Source organism: Gavialis gangeticus, unplaced genomic scaffold (assembly GCF_001723915.1).
Source record: "Gavialis gangeticus isolate Ggan-Ray unplaced genomic scaffold, GavGan_comp1, whole genome shotgun sequence".
NCBI classification, from domain to species: domain Eukaryota; kingdom Metazoa; phylum Chordata; order Crocodylia; family Gavialidae; genus Gavialis; species Gavialis gangeticus.
In genome coordinates, this window is record NW_017729022.1 from 109,713,082 (window position 1) to 109,723,214 (window position 10,133).

The 10,133-nt window shown below is 43.6% G+C and overlaps 1 protein-coding gene and 1 long non-coding RNA gene across 4 annotated transcripts in view; one reads left to right on the forward strand and one right to left on the reverse strand.

The window, feature by feature from the left end:
• CREBL2 (cAMP responsive element binding protein like 2) overlaps positions 1–9,216 on the forward strand; it is a 29,322-nt gene extending 20,106 nt beyond the window's left edge. Inside the window, exons 2-4 of one of the 3 annotated variants that reach the window (XM_019515972.1) lie at positions 1,532–1,729; positions 3,141–3,288; positions 8,602–9,216. In XM_019515972.1, the coding sequence (XP_019371517.1) occupies positions 1,532–1,729; positions 3,141–3,288; positions 8,602–8,606 (351 nt within the window). In that variant the 3' untranslated portion in view covers positions 8,607–9,216. Of the gene's footprint in view, positions 1–1,531; positions 1,730–3,140; positions 3,289–5,952; positions 5,982–6,129; positions 6,294–8,601 lie in introns of those variants that run through there. The other 2 variants (XM_019515970.1, XM_019515971.1) reach the window with 2 other exon arrangements.
• On the reverse strand, positions 1,461–8,873 carry LOC109296539. The gene is made up of 2 exons (XR_002096980.1): positions 8,781–8,873; positions 1,461–1,491 (listed from the first exon to the last, which is right to left on the reverse strand). It is a non-coding gene; the product is annotated as an uncharacterized LOC109296539 (long non-coding RNA).
• Positions 9,217–10,133: the final 917 nt, after the last annotated feature.

The following is a 10,133-nucleotide window of genomic DNA, read 5'->3' on the forward strand; positions in this document are numbered from 1 at the left end:
GCCCCCCCCCTCCCCCCCGCAGCCCTTTCTTTCCCCCTCCCGGCAGACCTGTATCCAACATTCAGCTTCGTAAAGTTGAAACCCATGTTGGAACTTGGAAACCCAGGTGTCAGTTTTACAAGTGTCGTAACTGCTGTTCGTTGTAACTTGAAGCGTCATAAGCCGAGGACTGCCTGTAGTAGCTAAAACCGCCAGCCCATCATTGCAGGCATTGTAAAACACACAAAAGAATGATGGTACTGTCCCAAAGAGCTTCCATGAATGTACTTCAGGGAGGAAGAAACTATTATATGTAGTTGTAAAATATGTATTAATGCACTAGAGCTTTAGAAAACTATCTTGAAAAATTGTGTAGTACTCTAATTACAGTCGTTGGAATGAATCTTAGATTGTGAAAAGCAAGGCTTTTGTGTTTTCTGTGGTTACTTTTGTAGAGCAAATGATCTACTAATCTACCTATTGTCTCTCCTTTCTTTTTTAATGAAGATCCATTGGAGCAATAACATAGATGTGCAGTTAGATTTGAATTGGCAAAAGGTTAAGGAAAGAGATGGGAATGAAAATTTCAGAAATTTTGAAGCTATAACATTAAATATTCTCTCTTAAATTATTCATAGAATCACAGAGAAGTTTATATTTGCCTTCATTAAATCAATCTTCCAAAGTCAGATCCAGAAAATCATAGGTTTACTCATTCAGGTATATGATCTGCTTGTCTTTCTTACAGAGATACTTCAATCTGTCCAAAAACCAAAAGGGTTATCTTGAACGAGTAGAATTTTGTGGGGTTGATGTGAAAAGAATACCGTTTTTTGTCAGAATGACTGAAACTTTTCATAAAGTTTAGTAGGGACCGGGACCACCAAGTGGTTCTACGTACTATAATGATTGGAGAGTTCTTAGAGGTTGATTGATAATAGAAGACTCTTGATAACTAGGTTGCAGCCATAAGTGTCTGGTTTGTGTGTATGTTCAGGATGATATTTCTCACTTGGCAATTTAACCTTCATGTCTCTTTCAATTTGGAAAATACCCTTGTAATTTTATTATAATAAAAGAAGTTTAGGATTATTTAAAACAAACAACCAAAAAAACCACATTTAAAGCCCTGAACTCTATACTGCCTCTGGGGTCTTATAGCATTGTTGCTAATCTATTGTAATGGTTTAGAAGTGCTACCTGATGTTTAGATAATCCTGTGGACTGGGCTGCTGTGTTGACACCTGTTTACCCCACTGCAAGGTAGATTTCTGTCTGGTTAGGGTAGCCCACTGAAGAGCTGCCTCAGTAGTGAATTTTTGCTAAGGCCTCTCTCCCTTTTTTTGTTCGTTGTCAACAGTTCTTTCAGAAGTTCAAAATAAACATTTGACTCTCTTCTCCTTTTCTTCCAGGATCACCTGATAGTCCTTCCCCGTGAATAGCTTTCCACATGCAGGCACTCCTCTTTCTTTGCACCTCCAAAAGCAACACTGAGAGTTTTCTTGCTTACTCCTTACTCCAAATGGAAGTTTAACTTGCTGTTGTCTTGCAGGTAGTTGGTGGCAAGGTAAAAAAACCAGGCAAGCGAGGTCGTAAACCAGCCAAAATAGACTTGAAGGCAAAACTCGAGAGAAGTCGTCAGAGCGCAAGAGAGTGCAGAGCACGAAAGAAGCTGAGGTACCAATATCTGGAAGAACTGGTGTCAAGCAGGGAGAGAGCCATCTGTGCTCTCAGAGAAGAGTTGGAAATGGTAAGGCTGTTTCCTTCTTAACTTCTAGACTGGATCCTGCTAGCACTGAAGTTATGAATGTTTGCCATAGAGATCGTGGTTAGGCTATAACTTGTCCAAATAGTAAGAGCAAATGTATTCATTGCTTGCCTGCTTTGCATCTTGATAGTGATTCTTGTAGCATGAGGGATTTAAAGGATTAGTAATATTTGTTGTCTTTGAACTAAAAAATAAGTAAGCAAGGTGGTTTATTTGTGCATAGAACTGGCATCTTAGAACATATAAGAGCTGCCACTTACTGTTGAGACCATAGATCTATCTTGCCCACTATCCTGTGTCACACAGTGGCAGAGTGGATGCTGAAAGGGAGAGTGAACAGGGTATGACAAGGCTCTTTTTTCCACTCTTTCTCTCACTTGCAGCCTCCAGCATTTATCGACTAGGAAGTTCCGATTCAGAGGCTGTACCACTTGACATTTCATTTCTTATGTTTTGGAAATAGCCTGATGTAAAGGTTAGGGGAGGCAGGGAAATATTAAAATAGAGATCTGTTGCTTGCAGATGTATTTGGCCAGCCTTTGGTTTGGTGCATATTCTGCCCCCTCCTCCCCCCACCATGCACAAAACCTTATTTACAAGGCCATGTTGCTTGGTGCTCACTTGCCTGCTTTTCAGTATGCATGAACTAGGTGCCTGTACATTTTTGCAGGCACAATGGGCCGTGTTGGTGCAAGTGCAGAGGCGAACAGGTTTGAAATATAGACACCTAAGCCACGAGAACTCCCATGGAGCTCAGTATATAAATTGCTTTTGAGGAACTGGCACTTGGGTTATATGTACTGATTGTATTGATATTAAAGGGTATTGTTATGGATATGTTATGATGTGACTTACATCTGCATGATTCAAGTGTAGCAAAACTGTTCCAGCTTTAATCTTACTTCATTCAGGATGTTTTAGTTAACTTGTATTGCTACAGGGTAGCACAAATGTAAAAGTTGAGGGTAAGGACTTCTGGCCTGTTCCCCAAACATCCTGTGTTCTGTGGTTTGCCAATGAAGAATGAAGATGTGGAGGCTCAAAGGGGCTTGCAGAGCATCAGAAAGTGTTAATGTGAAGGTTTCACCAGCACAAGGATTATGAGACTTGTTTTTGATAGCATGTGAGCTGGAGCAGTATACTGGCATGGCAGTAGCCAAAAAGCACAGAAGAGTTCTACATTGTTTAATGCTTATTGTCTTGTATGTAGCTGTGCCCCCAAGCAGCAGTTTATTAACAGAAACAGGATTTACGCAGGTCAGGTATGCAGCTCTGGACATGTGCTTAGCTCATTAGTTCTCAACAATTGTAGAAAAAGTTTCACCTCAGTAGGTGCAAACTACTGTTGTGATCCTGGCAGTTTGCTAGTGCTTGATGTGTTTTCATATTTCAGTACAAGCAGTGGTGCATGGCAATGGACCAAGGGAAAATCCCCTCTGAAATAAAAGCCCTACTAACTGGAGAGGAGCAAAGCAAAGTGCAGCAAAACTCTACCAAACTTTCCAAGGTTGTGAAAACAGAAGCAAACAGCAACAACCCCTGTAAGTATCATGCCTATGATCATCCCTGTTGTATGTCTTTTCTTGTGTAGGAATGCATATTGTTATAATATTTGCCTGAACATGTAACGCATGCAGTTACATTGGCTAGAAAGTCAGGCAGTTAGTTTTCAAGAAATGATCCTCCCTTCTCAGAGCATAAAATTTTTCCTGATGGGCACAGGAGATTTTTATATATTATTATTATTATTATTATTATTATTATTATTATTATTATTATCTCTCTAATGGGATAGTGAATGTTTGGCCAGAGTGCACCTGTGTTTGCTTTTCTCTGAATCTGTAGACAGAAGTAGGAGGAGAAAGCGGTCCTATATCCATACTAGATCAGGGATATTTTGCTTAACTTTAAAGGCTGGTGCCAGTCCCTATTTTTCTGATGATTGCTTCTGTTGTCACGGACATTGGTTCTCTGCATACTAGTAAAGTACCTCTTTCAGCCCCACTTTTTACTTTGTACTCTGCTTAACTGCATACTAATTGGTGCTAGCAGTGGTGAAGAGAATTTGCTGTCAAAAGGCTGCTATTAGAAACCTTGAAGTTAATTGCAGCTAGTCAGTTTCATGATAGTATTTCCCCTTATTTTTTAGAGTTGCTAACAGCAGACTTAAGCCTAACTCCAGTCAGTTTCCCCTCATTTTCCAGGCTTTTAACTAGCTATTTAAATACTCTGACAGTGATGGGAGGTAGTTAGTTTAGGATCTGCTAATACTGTAGAACTGACAGTGCTGTGTACTTAGTGAGCATTAAGCCCAGATAAGTGCATACATCTGGTAAGTTCATGGCCTTTTTTTAGTCCTAAGGCCATGAACTTAAACAGAATACACGTTAGTGTGCACTGAATTTTCAAATTTTATATTACAGCTACATGAAAAGAATTATTGTGTAGATTGCAAAGTCAGACGTGTTCAAAAGTTAGGAAGTGTGAAGCCTATAGTTGCCTGTGCATCATTAGTTCTGCCTTTTTGCATGTGCACCCTGTACAATGAATGAGATGAGGGGTCATTATGGAAAAAAATTGACCATGTAACATAGAGACAAAATATGTAATGCATTGCATGCAACGAAGCAGAACTAAAGTTATATTGGCATCTGCATATGTCTCATTTCTGACTTCACTTTGAAATCTAAATAACTCTCGTTAACATAGTCCTTAAGTAAAATTTTTTTCTTGTGAAAGTAACTAGGGAAAAACACACTTTTGTTGCAGCCATCCTCCATGCTTTAATTCCTTGGGGTTTGAGTGCTGAACTTTAGCAGTACAACAATTTCTTGAGCTGACCACATTTAACTAATTTAATTCTTAACAGTCCTTTTTTTAGTTATTTACCTGGCACTTCACTTAGCCCTAGGCAGAAAAATGAAACAGAGGAGGAAGCCCATTTAGAAAGTTAAGCCTCATGTAGGCAAGAAAAGGACAGGGTGTATATTTCTAAATCCCTTTAGCCGAGAACTGCGGTTCATGCCTTGTTCTGCTTGGAGGAGGATGAAAGGGCCAAGCCCTAAGTGTAGGTCTGTTGTTCCATACTGAGTGTCTGTCTGGCCTCAGTGCTCTTTGTGGAAAAAATTGTCTGTGAAACATCAAGAATTTTTTTTCTTAAATATGATTAATTTCTTATATTGCAGGAGTAGGACAGTAGACATAGCAAAGCCAAAACTAATATATGATCTATCATTATAACTTGCATGTGTACAGTGCCTTTAGTTTGACAGTCCCACAGTATTTCCTAATATTAATCTGTATTGAATGCTTAAACGTGCTTAAAATAAGACAGACACTTAACTGGTGCTGAATCAGAGCTCTGGCAAATATGCAGAGGAGTTAGCTAATTCATTACACAAATCTTTAACTGCAGCTAGATGTGTGACAAATGGACAAGATGCTGGTTTTGCTTCTCATGTATAGCTCCTGTGCTCTTTCTCATGCCTCCCCCCTTTTCCTTTTTTTTACTGTTTTTATTTGAATCAAAGATGAGGTTTTTCCCCCACTTAAAATGAGTAGGGGGGGAGACCCCCTTGTCTTGGATTAGAGTAGAAGTTGCGGGGGGGAAGAGTGGCAGTAGCTGCTGCAGCTCTGACTTCAGGCTCAGAGCCTCAGCTGCTCCCCTCCCCTTCAGCTCTGTGTTGCCCACTGCTTCCACTTTCCCTCCAGCTCCAGTCTCAGTTCCAGCCCCACTCTGGCCTGGGGCATGGAGCACATGTTGGCTTTAGCCCCTGTCCAGCCATGCAGCAGAGGTGGTAGTGGCAGCAAGTCTGGCCTTGGCTCAAGTTTTGGGGCTGGGGCCAGAACTTCGCTTCTGCAGCCCCCACCCAGTGTTTTCTGTGCCTGTGGCCAGAGTGTGTGGTCTCCAGGTCCTAGGGGGAGCAGGCATCAGAGGGCAAATAGTGTGTGTGGGGGGGTAGGGGTCAGGCCACTGTCATGCCCTGCTGCCTGCCTGCCTACAGTTGCTTGCCCCACAGCAGCAGTTGTGGGGAATGAATTTAAGAGAGATCCCCCAAAATTAGATTTTGTACATGGAAAATTATAACTAATTTGCAGTTTTTTCTATGTATAAAATCTAATTATTGGCGGGGGTTGTCTTAATTTCAGAGTTGTCTTGGATTCAGGCAAATATGGTAGTTAATTTTGTGATAACTTGTTTGAAGGTTTCTTTGTATAAGTTGGCTTTGTGGACACATGCAAGAGCTAGAATGCCCATCTCTACTTTACCCACCAGGGTAAATGGAGATTTCCTCATATGCTGGTAATCATCTCATTCATCAGAGGTTTGTTTTTTTTTTGTTTTGTTTTGTTTTTGTTTTGTTTTGTTTTTTTTTAAACTGGGATTTGCTATTCTGGGAGCCTGTCTAGCATGTCAGTTTTTTACATGGTTAGTAGCATCTGTCTTCCGTTACAAAGGTTATTGTTGTGTTTGACATGGATGGGACAACATGATTATAGAATCCTTCATAAGAAGTACGTTACAGCCTAAGTCGCAATGTTTTTGTGTAACACGGTGTCCTTGCATATCCTGCTAACCAAAATGACGTGTTAGAAAAGTTGTTGGATGGCTCCCACAACTATATATCAACATGGCTTGACAGGATGTAAGCACGGGCCCTAAAGGCAGTCAATATTTGCGTCATCCCCGATTGCCCTCCAGTTCAGTTATCAGGTTTTGTGTTCAGTGGAGGGATCCCTGAATGAGATCTTGTGGCTTTTGTTTTGCCACTAGCTCATCAGTGACCCTCTGGCCTTGAGTCTCTGTGGCCCTGCATTTTGAGAACTCCAAAGTTCACCAGCTCCGCTTGGGAATTGCAAGAGTTTGAAAATGTTTTTGAATATCATGTTTATGTAATATGTACCAGGGGATCTTGCCTGTATACAAAATCTTGTAAAGACTGAATCTGGTCCCCTGACCAGGGATCCAGTCCAAACCCCAAGTAACCCTGAGTCTTCTCGATAATTCCCCTAAGAGAGATGGGAATGTAGCCCTTCCCCCTCCTTTCTGTCACGGTAGTTCAGGGGTCAGCAACATTTTTGGTCAGTGCTCCAAAAACACCCACAAGCTCAACTTGTAAGATGTTGGCATGCCAGGGCATCATGGGAGCTGTGAGGGACCCAATCCTTGTTGTGGCAGCACAGCCCTGCCTCCTGGTCCTTTCCCTGCTGTCCTTGAGGAACGCATGCCAAACAAAAGGCCTTTGTGTGCTTTGCTCTGGCACCTGTGCCAGAGGCTGCCTGCCCCTGCAGTAGTTGTAGCCAAGAAGGAAGCTGGCTGCTTCTTGAAGACTTTGCAGAGGGGACCAGCAGGCCACTGAGCATCCTGTGTCCCCACCTATCTTGAATATCTAAAAGTTACTTAGCACTCTGCGCTTGTTGGGTGGAAAGGGAGTTCTTCAGGACCTTCCAGAATCTTCTTGTGTACATTCTAGTGCATTTTAGGCTCTTCGCACCATTGTTCCACTGGCACATGAAGGTGCAGTAAGCACCTGGTTCAGTAGTATTACACCAGTTCTGTATCAGCCATCTTCATTGATCTAAATCAGGCTTGTCCAACATATGGCCCTCAGGCTACCATGTGGCCTGCCAAGCCATTTTCTGAGGCCCAAGGTCCCTTGCCCAGGACAGGCGGGTGGGGGAGGGGAGGGGAGGGGAGCTGCTCACCCCTGTGGGGCCAGGCTTGTCATGTGAGCCGGGTCCCGCCATCCTGAGGGCTGTGTGGCACGGGGCTGCCCCAGTTGCGCCTGACAGGACTAGCTGGGGACAGCGCCTGCTTTTACTTCTTTCCAGCTCAGCCCCTTGCCCCCGGCATGCTGCCCGCCTCCCGGGACCTGCCACGCTCAGTGGCTGCAGGGCGGGAATGGGAACGGGGCACCTGGCACAGGCAGTCAGCAGTGCAGCTCTGGAGGGGCCTCAGCAGGTCAGGTCCTGGCGTGACCTCTGTGGGGTGAGGCGGCTCGCAGCGCTGAGGCCATCAGGGCTGTGTGCGTGGGCGGCCGGGCACCACAGTGAGCGGGGCCGTGCGGGCGGGTGGGTGAGGGGCTACAGTGCAGCGGCTTCCTTGCTCCGGCCCCCTCGGGCAGTGCTGGCTCACGGGGCTGCGCTGCGTGCGGGATGGGGATGTGGAGCTATTTATTTCTCCCCTTCAGTCTCTGGGGCAGTAGCTGCCTGGATGCAGACTGGGTCCTTCCTGCCCCTGCCCACCAGCAGCTACCATGAACCTTGCAGTAACAGGCAGGTGCAGTAGGGCTGCACAGGCAGGGTCTCTCTGGCCCAGGACAGAAGGTGTTTTGAATATGGCTCACTGGCCCGCTGGGTGATTAAAAAGTTCATGATCCGGCCCCACATTCAAAAGGTTGGACACCCCTGGTCTAAATGGAATTATTGATGGGTGTGATGGGAGTGAAGCTGTGATAACTCATGCCTAAGGAATTCTGAAGTAATGGAAACTTGAGAGGAAAATACCTCCTCTTCCCCTTTATTTGATGTGTGGAATCCTGAAAAATGAACTGCATGGGTTTTATGGAACTGTCATTTAATCAAGAATGTTTTGCCTAATGTTGGTTTACTTTCTTTCTCTCATTCATATATAACTAGTTGTGATTTTTGCATTCAAAATTTGATAATACTAAGTGTTGACCAAGTTGCATAGAACCCATTAAGTGTTTCTCAGAAGCTTCTTATAACCTACAAAGAAGTTTGAAAAATGTATTAGATACTCTTCAAAGGGTGCTTTTTTTAATCTGTTACCATGATCTCATCTGACTTGTTTGAGAGGGTGCTTGTGGTTATGATCGATTGTTCTCTTTCAGGGTGAAAGTTGATCAGCTGATACAGAAGTCAGTGGTGAGTCCAGCCCTGCTCTGCATCTCGTGAAGGAATGATGAAGATCTTGCTTTGCTGGTTCTATTTGCCACCTTCCACCAAATTGAAATCTGCATAACTTTTTTTTGGTCACAAATTCAACTTGAATATGAAACTCCTAGCGTACAGATTTTGAATATTGAAGCATATTTAGTATGTACCTGTAATATCTCCTATAGGTAGACAGAAGCAACATCTCAGCTTTTAAATGTCTCTGCTGTTAATACTGCAATGTAGACTGTTTTTGTGATTTGAATTTATTTTTATTATTACTCATGAAAGCCTCCAAGCTTTTAATCTTCAGTAAGATCTGAAGCCTCATGCACCTAATCACTCGACCAAGATGAAGCTGATTTTTTTTGTCTGTGGTATGTTGTGTATGCATGGCGCATGCTGTAACATCTCCTCTGAGAAGATGTTGTCACTATGTACAGATATTGTCATTATATTTGTTCTGTCTTTCCTTCTTTAAACTGTGATGAGACAATTAAGATTCTTATCATTTTACTAATGATTTGCATGAATATCTGCTTAAAAGTAAAATAAAAAAACCCACAAACCCACCTGGTTTTTAGTTACTCTTGTGTACTCTAAGCAGGTTGAAGCTGCTTGAACTTTTATACTGGGTCTGATTCCCTAGCAATGGAGACCTGAGTAAATAAACCAGCTTCTGTTTTATCTTCTTTTGGCTAGGGACAGAAGTTACACACAAACTGGTTTAAGTGATCAAAAACTGGTTTAAATGTGTAACAGGACAGAAGCTCTGTGCATCTAAACCAGCTTCAAAATGGCTGAAACTGGTTTAAGATAAACCTGGTTGAATGTAGTGTTGGACTTAAACTGGTTGGACTCAAATCAGTTATGAAACTTCTGTCCCAGACCCCTTTGTGGTTCAAGTTAAATCACAGTCCCCCAGCATCACAGCATGCTTTCCAGCCCTCGGGTGGGCTGTTCTGTGCTGTCTGCTGCAGAGACAGGGCTGGACCCTGGGGCAGTGAAGGCTGGCTGATGAGCAGGGGTGGGGGGCAGACCCAGCCGAGGATGCAGCCCAGTCTACTGGGGGAACAGGGAGTGCCCCCTGGCAAACCATGGCTGGGGTCCAGGGCCAGGGAGGGGGTGTTAAACATCCTGTCCACTGCTTAAACTTGTTGCTGGCTGCAGCTGTGGACTACAAAGGCCAGAGGCACCTGGAAGCAGGAAGAGGAAGTGATAAGCAACCCTGCAGAGTCCTGCTGCTGTAATTGTGTGCTGCAAATCCCAGAGACCTTAGGGGCACCAGGAAGAGGAAGTGAACACAAAGTCAGAGAGCCATGTTCTAGTACCCCCCCTACCACCACCACCACCCCCACAATTACTACACCCCACAACAGAGCAATCAGCATTCTCAGATCTTATAGCTGCACCTCCAGAAATGTAATATCTCATCCAATGCACCAAATGCCCTGATGGAAAATACATAGGAGAGACCAGACAACAACTG